Source organism: Lineus longissimus, chromosome 14, assembly GCF_910592395.1.
Source record: "Lineus longissimus chromosome 14, tnLinLong1.2, whole genome shotgun sequence".
Taxonomy (NCBI): Eukaryota; Metazoa; Nemertea; class Pilidiophora; order Heteronemertea; family Lineidae; genus Lineus; species Lineus longissimus.
The window spans coordinates 3,232,815-3,254,062 of record NC_088321.1 but is presented as its reverse complement, the minus strand read 5'-3'; the positions used below and the strand labels follow the sequence as shown (position 1 = coordinate 3,254,062).

The 21,248-nt window shown below is 42.3% G+C and overlaps 1 protein-coding gene across 1 annotated transcript in view; it reads left to right on the top strand.

The window, feature by feature from the left end:
- Window positions 1-21,248, top strand: part of LOC135499192 (uncharacterized) — a 25,644-nt gene extending 4,396 nt beyond the window's left edge. Inside the window, exons 4-17 of the mRNA XM_064789856.1 lie at window positions 2,787-2,966; window positions 4,465-4,529; window positions 4,834-4,937; window positions 7,063-7,178; window positions 8,327-8,430; window positions 10,000-10,119; window positions 12,020-12,161; window positions 13,004-13,132; window positions 13,779-13,904; window positions 15,807-15,917; window positions 16,440-16,523; window positions 16,716-16,877; window positions 18,093-18,176; window positions 21,111-21,248. Of these exons, the coding sequence (XP_064645926.1) occupies window positions 2,787-2,966; window positions 4,465-4,529; window positions 4,834-4,937; window positions 7,063-7,178; window positions 8,327-8,430; window positions 10,000-10,119; window positions 12,020-12,161; window positions 13,004-13,132; window positions 13,779-13,904; window positions 15,807-15,917; window positions 16,440-16,523; window positions 16,716-16,877; window positions 18,093-18,176; window positions 21,111-21,248 (1,665 nt within the window). The remainder of the gene's footprint in view (window positions 1-2,786; window positions 2,967-4,464; window positions 4,530-4,833; window positions 4,938-7,062; window positions 7,179-8,326; window positions 8,431-9,999; window positions 10,120-12,019; window positions 12,162-13,003; window positions 13,133-13,778; window positions 13,905-15,806; window positions 15,918-16,439; window positions 16,524-16,715; window positions 16,878-18,092; window positions 18,177-21,110) is intronic.

The window sequence follows — 21,248 nt, the reverse complement described above, 5'->3', positions numbered from 1 at the left end:
AGAGGAAAAGGTAGGTCGTTCGGAGCTACTTACTATGATAAATAGCATAAATAGCCTGATGGGCGTGATACAGTTGTGTGGGAAAGAGGAAAAGGTAGGTCATTCGGGGCTACTTACTATGATAAATAGCATAAATAGCCCGGTGGGCGTGATACAGTTGTGTGGGAAAGAGGAAAAGGTAGGTTATTCGGGGCTACTTACTATGATAAATAGCATAAATAACCCGGTGGGCGTGATACAGTTGTGTGGGAAAGAGGAAAAGGTAGGTCATTCGGGGCTACTTACTATGATAAATAGCATAAATAGCCCGGTGGGCGTGATACAGTTGTGTGGGAAAGAGGAAAAGGTAGGTCATTCGAAGCTACTTACTATGATAAATAGCATAAATAGCCCGTAGGGCGTGATACAGTTGTGTGGGAAAGAGGAAAAGGTAGGTCATTCGGGGCTACTTACTATGATAAATAGCATAAATAGCCCGGTGGGCGTGATACAGTTGTGTGGGAAAGAGGAAAAGGTAGGTCATTCGGAGCTACTTACTATGATAAATAGCATAAATAGCCCGGTGGGCGTGATAAAGTTGTGTGGGAAAGAGGAAAAGGTAGGTCATTCGAAGCTACTTACTATGATAAATAGCATAAATAGCCCGTTGGGCGTGATACAGTTGTGTGGGAAAGAGGAAAAGGTAGGTTATTCGGGGCTACTTACTATGATAAATAGCATAAATAGCCCGGTGGGCGTCGTACAGTTGTGTGGGAAAGAGGAAAAGGTAGGTTATTCGGAGCTACTTACTATGATAAATAGCATAAATAACCCGGTGGGCGGGATACAGTTGTGTGGGAAAGAGGAAAAGGTAGGTTATTCGGGGCTACTTACTATGATAAATAGCATAAATAACCCGGTGGACGTGATACAGTTGTGTGGGAAAGAGGAAAAGGTAGGTCATTTGGAGCTACTTACTATGATAAATAGCATAAATAGCCCGGTGGGCATGATACAGTTGTGTGGGAAAGAGGAAAAGGTAGGTCATTCGGAGCTACTTACTATGATAAATAGCATAAATAGCCCGGTGGGCGTGATAAAGTTGTGTGGGAAAGAGGAAAAGGTAGGTCATTCGGGGCTACTTACTATGATAAATAGCATAAATAGCCCGGTGGGCGTGAAACAGTTGTGTGGGAAAGAGGAAAAGGTTGGTTATTCGGGGCTACTTACTATGATAAATAGCATAAATAGCCCGGTGGGCGTGATACAGTTGTGTGGGAAAGAGGAAAAGGTAGGTCATTCGGGGCTACTTACTATGATAAATAGCATAAATAGCCCGGTGGGCGTGATACAGTTGTGTGGGAAAGAGGAAAAGGTAGGTTATTCGGGGCTACTTACTATGATAAATAGCATAAATAGCCCGGTGGGCGTGATACAGTTGTGTGGGAAAGAGGAAAAGGTAGGTCATTCGGGGCTACTTACTATGATAAATAGCATAAATAGCCCGGTGGGCGTGATACAGTTGTGTGGGAAAGAGGAAAAGGTAGGTCATTCGGGGCTACTTACTATGATAAATAGCATAAATAGCCCGGTGGGCGTGATACAGTTGTGTGGGAAAGAGGAAAAGGTAGGTCATTCGGGGCTACTTACTATGATAAATAGCCGGGCTAAAAAAAGTTGAAAATGAAGTACTACAAGTGATATTTATTTTGAAGCTAACAATCATACCTACAATATGATATCATTAATTTTTCATTTTAACTAACTAATGCATATTGTCAATTCCAAAAGGTAGCACGTTTATTTTGGGCAATATTTCGAATGATGTGGCTAAAAAAGGTTCAGCAATGACCCTGCACTGACCTGACCTTAACGGTGAACTGGTTCAGTGGCTACCATCGCCAGTGATAACCAGTCCACTGGGTAGCCAGCTTGGTCTGACAACATTGAAAATGATGCAGCTAAAAAAGGTTCAGCAACAACCCTGCACTGACCTGACCTTAACGGTGAACTGGTTCAGTGGCTACCACCGCCAGTGATAACCAGTCCACTGGGTAGCCAGCTTGGTCTGACAACATTGAAAATGATTCAGCTAAAAAAGGTTCAGCAACAACCCTGCACTGACCTGACCTTAACGGTGAACTGGTTCAGTGGCTACCACCGCCAGTGATAACTAGTCCACTGGGTAGCCAGCTTGGTCTGACAACATTGAAAATGATGCAGCTAAAAAAGGTTCAGCAACAACCCTGCACTGACCTGACCTTAACGGTGAACTGGTTCAGTGGCTACCATCGCCAGTGATAACCAGTCGACTCGGTAGCCAGCTTGGTCTGACAACATTGAAAATGATGTGGCTAAAAAAGGTTCAGCAACAACCCTGCACTGACCTGACCTTAACATTGAACTGGTTCAGTGGCTACCACCGCCAGTGATAACCAGTCCACTGGGTGGCCGGCTTGGTCTGACAACATTGAAAATGATGTGGCTAAAAAAGGTTCAGCAACGACCCTGCACTGACCTGACCTTAACAATGAACTGGTTCAGTGGCTACCATTGCCAGTGATAACCAGTCCACTGGGTAGCCAGCTTGGTCTGACAACATTGAAAATGATGCCGCTAAAAAAAGGTTCAGCAACAACCCTGCACTGACCTGACCTTAACAATGAACTGGTTCAGTGGCTACCATCGCCAGTGATAACCAGTCCACTGGGTAGCCAGCTTGGCCTGACAACATTGAAAATGATGTGGCTAAAAAAGGTTCTACACTTCCGTCTTCCATGTTCAATTTTGAATCTCTAAATTTACAGCCGCTCAATAAAGATACCGTCCTTGACCACGCAGGTATTCGTGGCTTCTTCTCCAAACTCTTCAGTCTCCATGGCAACAAGGAGGCAGCGAACCTCCGCCTCGACTTCTTGGCATGTAACGCCGCTCAGGGACAAGATGGCGGACAGGGCATCGTCAAGGAGCTGGAGGCTCTTCTGGGGGTAAGTAACCATGCAGGTACTTTAGAACCGCTCTATTAACCTCTTGAATCCCAGAACTTGAAAATCCCGGGATCCCAGGGTGGTCACGTGGTTGCGAAATTGTGTCTGACTTTCACGATGTATAGCACCCGCATACAACCGCCAAAGTCTAGTACCGAGGCGCCATCTACCCAGGCATGCTCTAACTGACCCTACTCTACATCATACACGCTAAAACAAGCAATAAACTAGCGTCTCAGCTCAAGGGAATAAAATATCACTGAGACCGACCTGTCGGTCGTTGGAAAAAAAATGTATTTCAAAATGACCGACTGGTCGGTACCGGGATTCAGGAGGTTAAGGACACCCTTGGGGCTGAGAGTCGATGTGCTTTATAGAGAGGTGAAGGCCTTATGTCCCAGCACTAGGGACGAAGATGACTCAGGAAGTATAGAGAAGTGACCTGATAACAGAGGTGAAAATGACCAATTTGGGACCAAAATCAGTGTCTTAGAGAGGGTGTCCTAATTACAGAGGTGTCCGCTTAGAGATGTTCCACTGTGTTTCAATTACCGGAAGTTCACTACTGTAAACGGGGCAATGAACATCCCCTACCCCCAAATAAGGGGGTGAGGGTCCCCATATACCTTTATTTGCATTTTCGTGTTTAAGCGTATCAACCTCCATGAAAGCTGTTTCTTGGGGTCTATGTGATCATGATTTGTCCTTTAAACCCTTTGATAAGTCAATAGAACAATGGGAATTTAGGCCAAGGTCCAAACGGACTTTGTTTAAAGACAATAGACCATGTATTGGGCTAGGCCTGAATTCCGGTCATCCTAAACAGCGTCCACCAGGTTTAAAGTCAGGTATCAAATCATCAAAATAAAATTTAGAAGCCATAAATGGAATAAGTACACCATAGAACACATTTCCTGACAATTTCATGACATTTGGGTGTAGAATAAGGGAGATGTTGTCTAAAATCACAAAGCCCCTGTAGTATAGGGAAGCCCTATCATTTCCTCCAAGTCAAATCCAACAATGCCACCGACTGGGTGACCAGTGAACGCTGGTACATTTTAGACAACAACTTGCTTATCTAGCACACAAATGTCATGAAACGATCAGAAAATGTCCTGCTTATTTCATTTATGAATATTAGATTTTATCTTGATGGCTTTAAATATGTGACCTGTTCTAGCAAAACTAGTCGCATGTCGCACATAAGATGAGCCTAGATGACACCAGGAGATAATAGAAGAAATTGATGGCGTCAGATTTCACAAAAGGCAGACAATCGTGAAATGAACAAACAGTCTGTTTCAACCTGCCAAGCTCAGAGCGACATGCGACTGGTTTTGCTGGAACGGGTCACATATGCTTTTAAACCTGGTGGACGCTGTTTAGTATGACCCCTGAATTCTATTATTAACTGCGAGGTCAGGGGCTGAATAACGTAATGTCTGAAAAAAATGTCGGGTTTTTCAGGTCTTCATTGTCGACTTTTCTTCCTCAGGTGTCGGTTGGTTTGTCTCGAGACATTGTCGGAGCAGAGCTGGTCAAAGACCCGTCCTCAAAAAGGTGAGAACATGAATGGTGAATTTAAGCATATAGTAGAACCTCCCTTAGTGGACACCTCTCTATTAAGGACAACCTCTCTATTAAGGACACTAGTTTTGGTCCCGCATTGGTTGGTGCCATTCAATTTGACCTCTCTAACCAGGACACCTCTCTATTAAGATCAGCACTTGTCAGTCCTGAGGGTGTCCTTAATAGAGAGGTTCTACTGCAGTAGAGCCTCCCTTAGTGGACACCTCTCTTTTACGGACAACCTGCTTGGTGTAACTCTACTCAAATCTACTAAATCTTATGGACTTTTTTCCAGTACGGTTGGGGAGCTCTACTTCCGTCTTGAGTGTCTCCGTGGATGGAGTGGACATTACCAGCAGTCGATGGCCGGCTTTGAGAAGATCAGAACCGTTGGGAAAGGTGGGTAAATCAGGCTCTTAATACGCCGGTCACTCACTGCACAACTGGATACTTCAAAACTGAAAGTATATCAATTGGTCACAGAGTTGCAATATCATTTGTTGGGTGTGTATTTGTGAAGATTCTAGCTCCCCGAGTTCAATCAAGCATCTTTGAGTTTTGGAAGCCATGACTTTCAATTACCCATTACTTGACTTACCATACTTTCAACCACATTGTGACCTAGGTCATCATCAGTGCGATCACCATACATTCTGCCACATTGCGACCTAGGTCGTCATCAGTGTGATCACCATACATTCTGCCACATAGCGACCTAGGTTGTCATCAGTGCGATCTCCATACAGTTAAAGGGTTAAGGTGCTTTTGCTTGTTTTCGAGTGTCTCAACAACTCTGGCCCCGATTATCTTAGCTCCTTCATTGATATTTTTTTTTATCAGCCAAGGCGGCAACTTCGTTCTGCAAGTGGCCTACTGCTGTCGTGACCAAGAAGCAGGTCAGTTAATTTTGGAGCCAGGCTTTTTTCTTGTGCTGCTCCAAAACTTTGGAATGGCCTCCCGCGTCCTATACGGGAAAATGGCAGCATCGCGGTCTTCAAGAACAGCCTTAAAGGGAAGCTATGGGAATAAATTGATGCAGCAAAATAATATTTTTTTAACAAATACATACCAAGTTACATGACAAACAAATACTCTACACCAAGGATATGATGAATATTCCTAGATAGTGCAGAAAATTGCATTTAATAAGCAGTTTGCGGGGGTTGCCATGTTTGTTCAAATCTCCCGGGCGAATGACGTCATGGATGCAGTGGGGTTTTTTTATCAAGGCGAGTACTACTCGTTTCCACTAAGTTTCCAGACCTTTTTCTACCCCGGTACCTTGGCTCAAACGCATAGGGAACTAGACCTGCTCGTTCTTCTGCTGATGCACGGTTGTAATCGAAGGATTCATCACCAGACGTCGACGAAGAACCCGAAGAAATCGAAGAACTGTCATCTGTCATTCCAAGCATTCGCCATTGTTCGAACAGCTGATTGTCACAATGGCTGCATCAATGACGTCATTGACTCTCCGTATGGAGGAGAGACCAGATTAAAATCCACCAAGATGGCGGCATACTTGATTCAAAAATAAGCAATTAAAATCATCCATTTCACTCATTAATGTTTGTTTATTTATAAAACCAAGAGCCACAGTTGTTTTTAAGAATACGCAGTTTACGTAGATGTTAAGGTTGTAGCTGTTGGTCGAATGGGGAATCATTCCCATAGCTTCCCTTTAAAACCTTCCTCTTTCATGTAACTGTTGGTCGAATGGGGATCATTCCCATAGCTTCCCTTTAAAACCTTCCTCTTTCATGTAACTGTTGGTCGAATGGGGAATCATTCCCATAGCTTCCCTTTAAAACCTTCCTCTTTCATGTAACTGTTGGTCGAATGGGGAATCATTCCCATAGCTTCCCTTTAAAACCTTCCTCTTTCATGTAACTGTTGGTCGAATGGGGATCATTCCCATAGCTTCCCTTTAAAACCTTCCTCTTTCATGTAACTGTTGGTCGAATGGGGAATCATTCCCATAGCTTCCCTTTAAAACCTTCCTCTTTCATGTAACTGTTGGTCGAATGGGGAATCATTCCCATAGCTTCCCTTTAAAACCTTCCTCTTTCATGTAACTGTTGGTCGAATGGGGAATCATTCCCATAGCTTCCCTTTAAAACCTTCCTCTTTCATGTGACTGTTGGTCGAATGGGGAATCATTCCCATAGCTTCCCTTTAAAACCTTCCTCTTTCATGTAACTGTTGGTCGAATGGGGAATCATTCCCATAGCTTCCCTTTAAAACCTTCCTCTTTCATGTAACTGTTGGTCGAATAGGGAATCATTCCCATAGCTTCCCTTTAAAACCTTCCTCTTTCATGTAACTGTTGGTCGAATGGGGAATCATTCCCATAGCTTCCCTTTAAAACCTTCCTCTTTCATCGCTACAGGCATTAGACTTATTCTATTAACTTATTGTACAAAAAAGTAAGTAAGTAAGTAATTGTAACGTGTCATTGATCACTTCAGGTAGATTTTGGCACTATAAATACGTTTAGTTATTATTAATTGTCAATTTCTTCTAGGGGCATATGGCGCGGCCGTCCTCTACCGGAAACGTGACGATGACTCCCTGGTCATACTCAAAGAAGTCAACATGCATGACTTGAATGCAGCAGAGAGACAACTAGCTCTTAACGAGGTGAGGGTCGTAAAAAAATGTACAGCGATGTCCCAGGCATTGTCTTCTGTCTATTTCATGAAAAAAATGGCGCTGGAGATTTAATGCGGAAAATTCAGCAATTGAACATGTTGAACAACAAATATTATTATTAAAGGCCTACGTAGGTTTGTAAAAAAAGTGAAATTTGAATATGAATTTGAAAATTTCCAGTTGCGTCAATGTGGGCTTATTGAAAATTTCTGCATTGCCATTGCGTAGACTGATATACAAATACTATAAATACCAAGTTTCAACAAATTTGCATGCATAATAACGGCACTCCGGCATTGTGTATCACTGCATTTCTATTTTCTTAGACCACCAGTAATTACGAACGGCGTACACATTTAAGTCAAAAATATCTAAAACTACTCACTTTGCTGCGGCCGTCAGAGTGGCGCAGTGGAATAAACAGCGCCTGTCACCTCTGACGTCCCAGGTTTGATTCCCATTCCGTACGGGTACACTCAGAAACAGAGAGGGTGACTCTCTTCAATAGCGTAGGTTTCCTCCTACTTAAATGAAAACATTGCCCAATATTGTTTATGATAGATCTGATAGAGTCCTAGTTGACGCTGGACTCTCAACTCAATATTTTACTTACTTTGTGAGAATTGGACAAAGTGTGAAAAAGACCCAATTTTCAGCCAAATATTGAAAAATGTCAAATTTGCGCTTATTTCATTTTAACAATTTTGTTACTTATTTTCGCATACAGTGGAACCTCCCTAAGCAGACACCTCTCTATTAAGGACAACCTCTCTATATAGGACACTACTTTTGGTCGAGAATTGGTTGTGAGCATTCAATTTGACCTAGCATTCAATTTGACCTCTCTAATCAGGACAACTCTCTAATAAGGACAGCACTTGTCAGTCCCGAGGGTGTCCTCAATAGCGAGGTTCTACTGTACTTTAGGCAAGGTGTGCAATTTTTGATATAATAGAGAGGGTGTCCTCAATAGAGAGGTTCTACTGTACTTTAGGCAAGGTGTGCAATTTCTGATATAATAGAGAGGGTGTCCTTTATAGAGAGGTGTCCGCTAAGGGAGGTTCTACTGTACTTACATGTATTTTCAGATACTTCAGGCAAGTCGTCTGATTTTTGACACGATCTCGTCTTTTCAGGTGAAAGTTCTCGCCGTCTTAGACCACCCGAACATCATCAGTTATTACGATAGTTTTGAAGAAGACAGCGTCCTGATGATTGAAATGGAGTATGCAAATGGAGGGTAAGTTACAGTAGAACCACTCTATTCAGGACACCCATGGGACTAACAAGTGCTGTCCTTAATAAAGAGGTGTCCTGATTAGAGAGGTCAAATTAAATGGAAACAACCAATTTGGGACCAAAACTAGAGTCCTTGGTAGAGAGGTTGTCCTTAATAGAAGACGGCGTCCTGATAATTGAAATGGAGTATGCAAATGGGGGGTAAGTTACAGTAGAACCACTCTATTAAGGACACCCATGGGACTAACAAGTGCTGTACTATGGCAATGGCAATATTACCAAGCTGTCGGCTGCCCAGTCACTTTTCACTTTAGAGTAGCACAGTAGAACCTCTCAATTTTAAAGGACACCATTGGGACTGACAAATGTTATCCTTAATAGAGAGGTGTCCCGATTAGAGAGGTCAAATTAAATCGAAACAACCAATTTGGAACCAGAACTAGTGTCCTTAATAGAGAGGTTGTCCTTAATAAGGGGTTGTCCTTAATAGAGAGGTTGTCCTTAATAGAAGACGGCGTCCTGATGATTGAAATGGAGTATGCAAATGGAGGGTAAGTTACTGTAGAACCTCTCTATTAAGGACACCCATGGGACTAACAAGTGCTGTACTATGGCAATGGCAATATTACCAAGCTGTCGGCTGCCCAGTCACTTTTCACTTTAGAGTAGCACAGTAGAACCTCTCAATTTTAAAGGACATCATTGGGACTGACAAATGTTATCCTTAATAGAGAGGTGTCCTGATTAGAGAGGTCAAATCGAATGGAAACAACCAATTTGGAACCAGAACTAGTGTCCTTACTAGAGAGGTTGTCCTTAATAGAGAGGTTGTCCTTAATAGAGAGGTTGTCCTTAATAGAGAGGTTGTCCTTAATAGAGAGGTTGTCCTTAATAGAGAGGTTGTCCTTAATAGAGAGATTGTCCTTAATAGAGAGGCTGTCCTTAATAGAGAGGTTGTCCTTAATAGAGAGGTTGTCCTTAATCGAGAGGTTGTCCTTAATAGAGAGGTGTCCGCTAAGGGAGGTTCCACTGTATTTGTACATCAGTCTACACAACGGCAGTGTTGAAATTTATATTCAGTTTGTATTTACGCAATTAAAGTTTTCAAATTCAATTACAAATTCAAATTCTTTTACGAACCGCGTAGGCCTTTAATCATCGACAAAGTCAACTCGCATCTCGTTCCAAAATTGTTTACAGATTGACTTGTCATGAAAACCCTGAACTTATTTTTTTCTGAAGATTATCTTTCGCCTTTGTGTCCTTGAGCAAGGCACTTTACCACACTTGCTTCTCTTCACCCAGGATTAGATGGGTACCTAGCTTACAGTGATGACAAACTGAATGTTAGTCTAGAGTGCTGTATAGCTGCAGCTCGGACCTGTGATACTCCCAGAGAGTCGAGCTTGAAACACGAATGTTCAGGCCAATAGCTAGGGGTAATAATGTGAAGCGCTTTGAGCGACTGAAACCAGATAATATAAAGTGCTTTGAGGCCGTTCTGCATTATAAAGCGCTATGCTCATGTAAAAACTTGCAATTTTTTATTTTCCTCGATTCCTTTTTCCAGGACGCTAGCTCAATACCTCTCTCATAGGGACGCTCCACTGGACAAAAAGGAAATACTAGAAATCTTCCAACAGATGGTGGCCGCCATTCGTCACATTCACGAACATAACATACTACACAGGTAGTCTCTGCAAAGTTTTCTATATATCAAATTTAGAGAAGTCGAATTTTATATAAAATTTATATAAATTTTACTCGCCAAATTTTGCCAGTGTATCTGTGATCTATTTTAGTATTTGTGGCCCACCACAGCAAAATGAGTCGCATGTCGCTTCGAGCTTGACAGGTTGAGACGGACTGGTTGTTCATTTCACTATTGTCTGCCTTATGTGAAGTCGATTTCTTCTATAATAGTAGTACGTCCACTACATGGAAAACCCCGGCGTTTTTAAACCCGGGGATACTCCGAACCAGACAATGCCCGGAGAAGACACGGTGAGGACTTCCACTACATGGAAACAGATACCGAACACGGCGACAGATGGCGTGGTGTATATGAAATTCCTGTAGAACTCTCCGATTTTTTGTTATTGTTGGAGTCGCAATTGACCGACACAAAATGCGCAGTGGTAACCACGCCGCCTGTCGCCGAGTGTAGAAACTTACTAACGCCGGCGTTTTTGTGATTACACTACATAAAACGCCGTGCTTAAATTAGTCCCCATTTAGCCCTGAATCCATCGCCGTGACAAGAAAACACCGGCGTTTTCTAGCACTGGCGTTTTCCAGGGGAAAATTAACAGGTGTAAGCGCAAAAACTCCGGACCAACACTGGCGTTTTATGTAGTGGACGCGACTCTTATGTGTCATTTTAGGCTCATCTTCTGTGAGACATGCGACCCATTTTGCCGTGGAGGGCCACATTTAGTGTCCTCCCTGACTGTTTTGAATGTGTCGGACCAACAAGGTTAAGACAGTGCCACCTAACTGGGCATTTTTGCCAGCGTAATACACCAGAAAAACACCAATCTCCCTATCGGCGGTCGAGTGTTGTCCCTTCTTCTTCCTCTTCAGCATTCACTCTGCCCTTGGAGGTGATTTTCTCCAGGGAGTATTCCTCCTCCGAGGCAGGATGAGCGTTTATGCGTGCCACTATGGTTATGCACCAAATGAGTTATTGGCCTAGTGAATCGACTTCGGCCAGAGGTAGAGTCCACGCAAGCTACTCATGTTTCTCACTTGGTGGGGTATTTAACCTGCCCTGGCATAGACATCAGATACAAGGAACCTTGGTTTAACATCTCATTCGATGGACTGTGAAGAACCAGGAATTTACGTTCCTCGAAAGCCATGCCGGTTCATCCTGAAATACAATCCTGGGCTCTCCCCAGGATTAAACCCAGGCCCTTTTGCTCTTGCGTCTCTGCTGCAGGTGCATGCATGGCCAAAGCCCACACAGTTTGTATTAGATGCTTTTAGGCCTAAGGGATTGATAGACGTAGATTTTCCAGAGCGTACGCGAACTACTGCGGATAAAGCTTCTTCCTAGAGCAAATAGAAAAATATTCGACGGTCTGACTTGTTCATGTTGTGACGTCATGAGGTAACGTGACTTAGTGCGGGTTTTTCGAAACGTCTTCGGCAGTTGGCCAGTCTGACGCGATTAAAACAGCGATTTTATAATAAATCTAATCAAAAATGGAAAATTTGAGCTTTGCATTTGTGATCAACAATTAAAAACGGACGTATTTCCGCAAAGTTGTAAATCACATCATAGTATCACTTTAAGCCTTTTAGCAGTAAAATTGTCAATGTTTGACCGCGACGCATCAAATACTGCATGGGGTTGTGAATCTGAAATTTTGATATGATATTCCGGACGGTCGGGCAAGTAAATGGTGAAAAGTAAACTGGTAGTTGACCACGGACATTTTTTGATAATCGGACAAATTGGACAGACTTTGATATTTCCACTCTTTTATTTCCTTCCTTTCAGGAAAGCTGTTGATTTCGTTAGTGTCGGTCTGCATTTTCTTGAGTAACTTCTCCTACTAAAAAAATGATTTTGATAATTTCTCCAGGGATATGAAAACGGCCAACATCTTCCTGACAAAAGAGGGCGTTGTTAAAGTCGGCGACTTTGGAATCTCAAAGATAATGTCAACAACTGATAAAGGAGCGAATACAGTGCTTGGAACGCCTTATTATATCAGCCCTGAAATGGTGAGTCTCTAAATAGAAAGTGCTCATTGTGAGCTTTCCAATGAATGGTCATGTCAGTAGATTTACATTGGTACCATAAGAAAGGGCTCATTGAGAGCTTTCCAGTGAATGGTCATGTCAATAGGTTTACAAATGGTACCATCAGAAAGTGCTCATTGAGAGCTTTCCAATGAATGGTCATGTCAATAGGTTTACAAATGGTACCATAAGAAAGTGCTCATTGAGAGCTTTCCAAAGAATGGTCATGTCAGTAGGTTTACAAATGGTACCATCAGAAAGTGCTCATTGAGAGCTTTCGAATCAATGGTCATGTCAACAGGTTTACAAATGGTACTGCAAAAAAGTGATCATTGAAAGCTTTCCAAAGAATGGTCATGTCAATAGGTTTACAAATGGTACCATAAAGGGCTCGTTGAGAGCTTTCCTATGAATGGTTAATATGTCAGTAGGTTTACAATGGTACCATTAGAAAGTGCTCGTTGAGAGTTTTCCAAAGAATGGGGATGTCGATAGGTTAACTAATGGTACCATCAGAAAGTGCTGATGGAGAGCTCTCCATTCAACTCAAAAGATAGTCATGTCTTCAAGAGAAATGTTTGGTGAAAAATGAAAAAAATTGTCTTTACAATTGTCATTTTCTTGATATTTTTTGCGCTGTGTGGTATATGATTTTAAAAAACTTCACTCGTGGCTGATCCTTGTCATCCAGATCGCACTCGATGATCATCTGCGGCCTGAAAGCACGTGACCTGCCGTCTCGAGCTTTCAGGCCGGAGAAAATCATGTCGTGCGACCTGGTGACTCGGATCAGGCAGTTTTGTTATCATTTTGTTCTATTACAGTGCGAAGGCAAGGAGTACAATGATAAGTCAGACATCTGGGCACTCGGCTGCATTCTGTATGAAATGGCTTGTTTACAGAAGACGTTCGAGGGATCGAATCTGCCCGCCTTGGTCAATAAAATTATGAAGGTAAGAAATTTAAAGGGGTTCACTGTTCAAGTTTACTGGTGGTTCAGGAAAATAGCATTCCACGAAGATGACGTCACGGCAGCTGCTGCCCTCTGTATCATTCATGCTAAAAACAATGCAGGGTCAAAGATAATTGACTTTGAAATAAGCTCAAATGCGTAGAAATAAGTGTCGATGTCCGACTGTCACGTGACTAAAATGTCATCAATATCTTATGCAAATGACCTTGTGAGATATAAATAGTAACTTCGCGGGATGCTATTTGCTGAAACTAGGTACAGGTATTTTAGTTCCTCACAACAACACCAGATGTCCCCAGCTACTCAAATGTGTTTCATATGGTTTCTCTGCTCTGGGGTGTCCTAATTGAATAGATTGTTCAACTGCGAGGGTGAGATGGGGTCTGCCACCCCTCATTTTAGGTAAAAAATAGTGGAAATCGGCAAAAATTACCACTCCCACTCTTTAGAAAATAATCCCAATATGCTCCAACTTATCATTGCTGTTTTATGGAAACCAGGGGAAACGACGAAGGTTTTGAAGAATTTCGATGAGTGTATCACAATTATTTTTGTGAGATTTCGGTGATGAAAATGCTCAAATCCTTGGCACTGAAGGAGTTAAATTATTTTCATTCACCTTCCAGGGCCAGTTCGCCCCAGTGAAAGGAAACTATTCAGAAGATTTCAAAAACCTGATAAAGGACATGTTAGAACATGAGCCTGAATACCGACCGTCTGCCAATGAGCTCATGTATCGACGGTTACCAGAGGTAGGGATGATATTTATTTACAAATACAGTGGAACCTCCCTTAGCGGACACCTCTCTATTAAGGACAACCTCTCTATTAAGGACAACCTCTCTATTAAGGACAACCTCTCTATTAAGGACAACCTCTCTATTAAGGACAACCTCTCTATTAAGGACAACCTCTCAATTAAGGACAGCCTCTCTATTAAGGACAGCCTCTCTATTAAGGACACCCTCTCTATTAAGGACACCCTCTCTATTAAGGAAAGCCTCTCTATTAAGGACAGCCTCTCTATTAAGGACAACCTCTCTGTTAGGGACAACCTCTCACCGATCAAGTTTTAAATTAAAATCCGAAGTTTTTGTTTTGAAATTTTGATCAAATTTGACAATATGATATGTCATTATCTAGCTCGTACGCCCTACTCTGAGAGCCAAGATTTCAGGTTTTTTACAGGACGGATAGGCAGAGTATATATATAGAGGGACCCTTACTGCCTTAGCTTCTTAGGGATTTAGGCCTAGCCTAGGCCTTGGAGTAATAAACTATAGGAATCTCTTTTTATTTAGAAAATGTCTACGGCTCCTCAACAAAGGAAGATTTATAAGTTCACTATGGTGAAGGATGTAGCGCTTCTAAAAGAGATTGTAGCCATCAACCCTTTCTCTGAACCGTCAAAGTGGAAAGAAGTGCTTCAGAACTTTAATTTTTATTTCACTGGGGAGGGACAAGAAAAAAAGGATGCAACTGAAAGAGGCATTGTCGATCGATTTGCTGTTCTCCTCACAAAATTCAAGAAGGATGAACTTACATCTGTCAGAGCGTAAGTATTTTCAGGCATGCATTAAACTTATGCATTTCACGAATAGTTGTGCCGACTAGACTATCCCAAAAAAAACAATGTTTCTTTAAGCCTATCTAAATATCTACACTGGCTGTCCAAAATGTTACTTAATCTTAGTTTGTAAAGGTCATTGATCTGTCAGTACGATTCCAATACATAAATCTCTTTCTTCTTGAGGTGGTGGTTGGCTAATGAGAACATTCGCAACATCTCTGCGTGGTGATTGGCTGATTGTCATTTAGGGCCTCTAGTGGTCTTGAAGTCTTCATAGTGTAACCAGAGATATTATTCTTCAGGAAACTGTCCAGGAGGAGGAAGCAGGTGAAAACCTGATATTAGTCATAATCAGGTAGGCTACTACTCTTCTTTTTGAAGGTGGCACATTTGTCATTTTACTACACCTGCACTTCGAATTTGATTGAATATTTGGTAACTAACTTGAGAGGAGAAGACTTTTTTGGGACCAGAGGAGTGATAGATTCCCCTGCATTTTGATTGAATATTTGGTAACTAACTTGAGAGGAGAAGACTTTTTTGGGACTTGAGGAGTGATAGATTCGCCTGCATTTTGATTGAATATTTGGTAACTAACTTGAGAGGAGAAGACTTTTTTGGGACCAGAGGAGTGATAGATTCCCCTGCATTTTGATTGAATATTTGGTAACTAACTTGAGAGGAGAAGACTTTTTTGGGACCAGAGGAGTGATAGATTCGCCTGCATTTTGGAACTTTTGTTTTCTATCCCTTGACATATTACCTACACTGTATTTTTTGAACTGTTGGGAAATATGTTATATCTGCATTGCCAAGTCTGGAATCTCTAGAATTTGGAAACAATTGTATTTGAGCCGAATTTGTACTCTTTTTAGGACTACACATTTTTCCTGAAGTGAACACTTCTGAAAATGTCTGAAGATCTAGTCAAGGTCACCGTTTCATTTTCTCCCTAAAATTTCACATCACAATATGTCCACTATCATCACTACATTTGAACATTGTAAGAGTACAATAGAATGAGGCTAGGGGTGAAACAAATTCCTGATTGAACATCTTTTGAGCAATTTCTTCGTCATTGTAGAGGCAGGCTGCATCTGAAAGACCTCGTCCCCAATCACGACCTCGCATCCGACTTCAACTTCATCGAAGTCGAAGATCAAGAAGTGATACCAGAATTGAAGCACCATTACAAGTAAGTTAAACTATGGTTATGCAATTATCAGGCCAGAAAGCTGTTCTGCCCCACCATGGCAAAAGAAGTAACTGACAATCTAGGTCAATCTAGGTCAAACTGAGCTAAGCTTACCAGGCTTATCAGGGAGGTTTGTCATTACATTCAAAAGCACAGGCTGTTTATGTTTTTCCTCATTTTCTCGAAAAGTAATAAATGTCAGTTACTAGTACTTCCTTTGGCCATGGTGGGGCAGTGTTGTTCATGACTACACTGCAGCAAGAATATCAGGAATGTCAAGTGTTGGTGTAGTGATGGTGTTACCATGGTGAAGGTAGGTGTAGCACCAACACCTTACACTTTCTCAACTCCAACACTTCACCTCACCCATTCTATACTGCTTTATGAGTTCAGTACTTATAAGATTACAACAATCCTTGCAAAATGATGATCACAGATTTTGGCGGCTTCAAACCATGAACTTCATTGTTGATTTCCAATAATTTGTTGATTTTAACAATAACTTTGTTTTTGTATTTTAAGGACAATGGGCGTAGTGGGCCTGAATTACCGGTAGACGATTTCCTTCCTGATCTTGGTGGAGATGTTGATGCACCTGATTCTGAGGTAAGTGGGATGAGCACACCTGGTTAGAAAAACTGAGTGAAGATTTTGAAGTCAAATGAGTACTCACTGTATGCAGTAGCACTGCTGGAATTTCTATACCCTCATGTGCCACATTTCCTTGGCCTATCAGCATTGAGCAGTACTTGTAACAATGCTTTTTGCTGATCATTCTTTCTTTTAAACATATTTCAGGTGTCCACTCGGGCATCTAGTCGCCAGGAAAGCTCTATCCCCACTGCTACGACTTCTGGTCAGACATCTAGATCTAGACGTCAAGCAAGCTCCCTCTTCACTGATACTAATAGTTCAACCATGGACCTTGCTGCTAGCACTCCAGCTGGAGGCGAAGTAGTGGTGAGTATAAGTGTACTGAATATGATCTGAAGTAGCACCACATGTGCAGCGGGGTTTTTCTTCAGCACCAGTACTATGTATCACTGTCAGTACCCAACCTGGTTACAGGCGTAAATCTCAGTTCTAGTGACCATGACTCACCAGGTTGTTTCTGATGCATAGTATTACATACAATGGATGTGCTGATGTACTTCATGTATGAGAACCTCACCTTTGCTAGTTGAGATGGCTATGGTAGGCAATAATAATATATGAGTCAATATTAACACTGTCTGTTGGTCTTGTTCTCTACATTTAGTTGGTCCACAGGTAAGCCCATGATCTATGGACCATTTCAATTTAAACCATTTTGAAATAGATTTTAGGATGTCCTTAGGTCACATTACCAACATACTGTGTCCGTGGGTTTTAGCCGGTGCCCGGTATGTCACTTTACATAGGCCTATTACAGGTAAAACAGGTCTTTTGTACAGGCGACCCGAAACCGGCTAAAACCCGCAGACACAGTATCTATGTATCATTGTATGATACATGTATTGTGTATATCCTGATTCCTGATGATAATCTCTGAAGCATGCAGTATCTTCAACATGTTCAAGTTAAATAATTCTATCCGATCATTCTATGACACTGACAGGATGCTATGATTCATTTTCTTCCTGGCAGACTTTGCACAGTAGCAAATAGATTTGGCATAAATCTCTATTTCAGCCGGAGATGAGAGATTTTGCCGGTGGCCCAGACATTGAGATGGATGACACTGTTGTGATAGGTGAACAGTTATGGAATTGAGAATACCTCAATTTTTGGCCCACCTGTGAGCCTTTACAATGACACACTATAAATAATGTCGTCCGTCAACGTTAGGCATGGGTGGCATGTTTCGTTTCCGCTGAAGCAATTGAAGTGAAACTTGGTACACATACACATTCCTTGGTGACCCCTACTCAGACACGGAAAATGACCTCATATGATTCACCTTCTGGCCACCAGGGGCCAAAGGTCAAGGAAGTACCTGTTGGTGTTTTTATTGTGGCCAATTTGTCACTGAGAAAGCATGCAGGTCAGCTTTAAAGGATGTGCTTGAGGTGATCTTGATGAGACAATTTGTAAGATGACTGTTATTGTTTCGTTTACTCAGACAGAGTGAACTGAACACTAACAGTTGAATAATGTTTAACATTTCTCTGATGAGACGTGTTTCTTGCCTTGCAGCACCATCCAAGAACAGCAACAGAAAACATTCGTGTTATTCAAGATATGGAATATATGGAAAGTATGATTGTAGATGGTGAAAAGGTAAGATGCAAATCCATGATTATCAGCTATTACCCCTCTATACCCAAAATGCTGTACCAGCTATTGTTGTCGGAGCGTTGTGGCATTGTTAATGAGGAAGGTTCCTTTAAAAGTGGGATTGGTCTGATATTCAGTATGGTGACAAATCAGAAAATTATTTCTAAGGAACTTCAGGCAAGCAATGTACTCTGCAGAGATTCAGCCCGTAGAGAGGGGGGGGGTCTCTCTGCCTCCAATATCTGCATTAGACAAGAACGTTGGCGATTAGACCTAATTGAATTGGTCGAAATATGCGAGCGATTATTTTCCAGTGTTGTTTCATTTCTATTATTCCACACAGTTTCTTGACCCTATGAAATGTTCAATTTCAGGCCAATTGAAGAAGGGTTGCTCGCCTAAACCTCCAGATTGCACGCACTGAAAGGAGGACAAGGAGAAGAACTAAGTCAGGTTAGTAATGCTGTATGAATTTGCCACCAGCCACAGAGGAGGAGGTCAGAAGGATTGTGATGAAATCCCCCTCGAAATCCTGTGAACTGGATTCAGTTGCAACATGGCTTCTTAAACTCTGCATTGATGAACTGCTTCCAACACTGACTGCCATAATAAATGCATCACTAAAAGCTAGCTGTGTTCCCCGCGCTTTTAAATCTGCGCTCATTCGGCCTCTACTAAAGAAGCCAAGTCTGGACTCTGACATTCTCAAAAACTACCGCCCTGTGTCAAACCTACCCTTAGTGTCGAAGGTTGTGGTGAAGGTCGTTGATGCCCGCCTCGAACATCACCTCCTGTCCAACTCGCTGCATGAAGAAATGCAGTCCGCCTACCGAAGAGGTCACTCAACAGAGACCGCTCTACTAAGGGTTCAGAGCGACATCCTTGGTAGTTTGGACAGGGGTGATGTGACAGTGCTTGTCATGATCGACCTCTCTGCAGCCTTCGATACCATTGACCATAAGATCCTTCTAAAAAAGGTTTGAACAGTTATTTGGCATCACTGGCTCTGCTCTTGCCTGGATTGCATCATATCTTGATGACAGGTATCAGACTGTCGTTATTGATCGTCAAAGATCTCTTTCTCGTTCTCTTAAAATATTGTAGTGTTCCGCAGGGGTCGGTGTTGGGTCCAAAAATGTACTGCATGTACACAAAACCACTCGGCAACATAACAAGAAACCATGGCCCAGGTCATCATTTTTATGCAGACGATGCACAGCTTTATGACTCTTTTTATCCGGGGATCCCACAAGTACAGGAAGTTACACTTGACTGTCTTGACTTATGCATTACTGACAATGGTTCCTGGTTGAAGGAGAACATGCTGAAAAAGAACGACGACAAGACGGAGGTGGCACTCTTTGCATCCACTCATCGTTCCAAGACCCTGGATCACGTTTCGGTGAATGTTGGTGACTCTATCATTGACTCTGTAGCATGCGTAAGAAATTTGGGGGTGATGTTTGACAAGAAAATGAACATGGAAGCACAGGTGAATGCTGTCTGTAGGTCGGCCTACGCCCAACTAGGGAATATTGGACTGATCCGTCAGTATCTCAACACTTCTGCAACCCGTTCACTAGTGTGCGGCCTAGTCACATCAAGGCTGGGTTACTGCAATTCACTGCTCTATGGCATTTCAAAAGACCTTATGAACAAGTTGCAGAGGGTGCAGAACGTGGCGGCCCGCATCATCACGCGCACCAAGCGTCGAGACCACATCTCCCCTGTACTACGTGAGCTCCACTGGTTGCCGGTTGAGCAGAGGGTGAACTATAAAATCCTCTGCACGTTTTCAAATGTGTGCATGGAATAGCGCCTGGCTACTTGTCAAGCCTGGCCAATATCTATAGGCCAGGAAGAGACCTTCGGTCGGCTGATGACAATAGACTAGTACTTCCAAGGGCCCGGAGCAAATATGGGGAGTGCTGCTTCTCATTCTCCACAGCTGTTTTGTGGAATGGGCTCCCTTTTGAGGTCCGGCAGGCAAAGAGCCTTGCATCATTTAAAACGATGCTCAAGACCCATCTTTTTTCGATTGTAATTTTGTAATAAATATTGTAAAAGCGCCTTTGAACGGATTTAATCTGAAAAGGGCGCTTAAATTTAAATATGGTATATACATACATACATACGCGCATACGCACATACATTCTGCCTAACTCCTCACATAATTCTGCCTAACTCCTCACATAATTCTGCCTAACTCCTCACATAATTCTTCGTCTGCTTACTCCTCACTACGTTCTGACAGGACCAATCGCTGAGCCCGTCCAATCTTTGCGCTGAATTGTTTGCGACCAATCAGAAGACGCTGACTGAGACTTCAAAAGCACAATAATAACAATCAAAGAGAAAACGGGGTCAGACTTCAAAAGAATTTTGCCGCCGCTCGGTTTGATCATGGTTTGATTGGCAGGTCATGGTACATTGTAACAGATATCGTGATATGATTGGCTGGTCCAGTGTGACTCCTCAGAATCTGAACCAACGCTCCTCCAAATGTGTACACGTTGAAAATGCTATCGGCCGCTTGCTTATGTGAAGGTTAGAAGAGAACGCGACCAATGCAAGCCTGAAATCAGTAAAGATGGAATCTGGAAATCAGGAATCAATTATTAAGAATTTCACATACACTTGAACTTAAAACTGGTGTACTTCACACCGTTTGATAGGTATCGACAGCTAGTTCGGCCAAATTTAGCCCCCTGTTTGATCCAGTTGACTGGCTTGGTGAAGTCCTTGTTGGAGAACTACATGGATTTGTCACTGAGAAACAATTTTTTGGGGTCATTCAGATATTGCATTATATTCAGAGAAGTGATTAACCAACTTTTCAATTTACCTATTGTCCTCACTCCACAGTTAGCACTTGGATCAGAAAGAGTATTGTTCGATTTAAATCTCAAGAGTTGACAGTGTTTTCTTGTGCTTCAGCTGACAGAAAAGAGGCTTGCAGAACTGGGCCCAGAACCAGATGAGGAGGGATGTATCCAGGTGAAATTTGTGTGCCCTGAAACGAATTTAAAGAGGCGATTCCGGGAAACGGATACTGTCCTATTGCCTTATTCATGA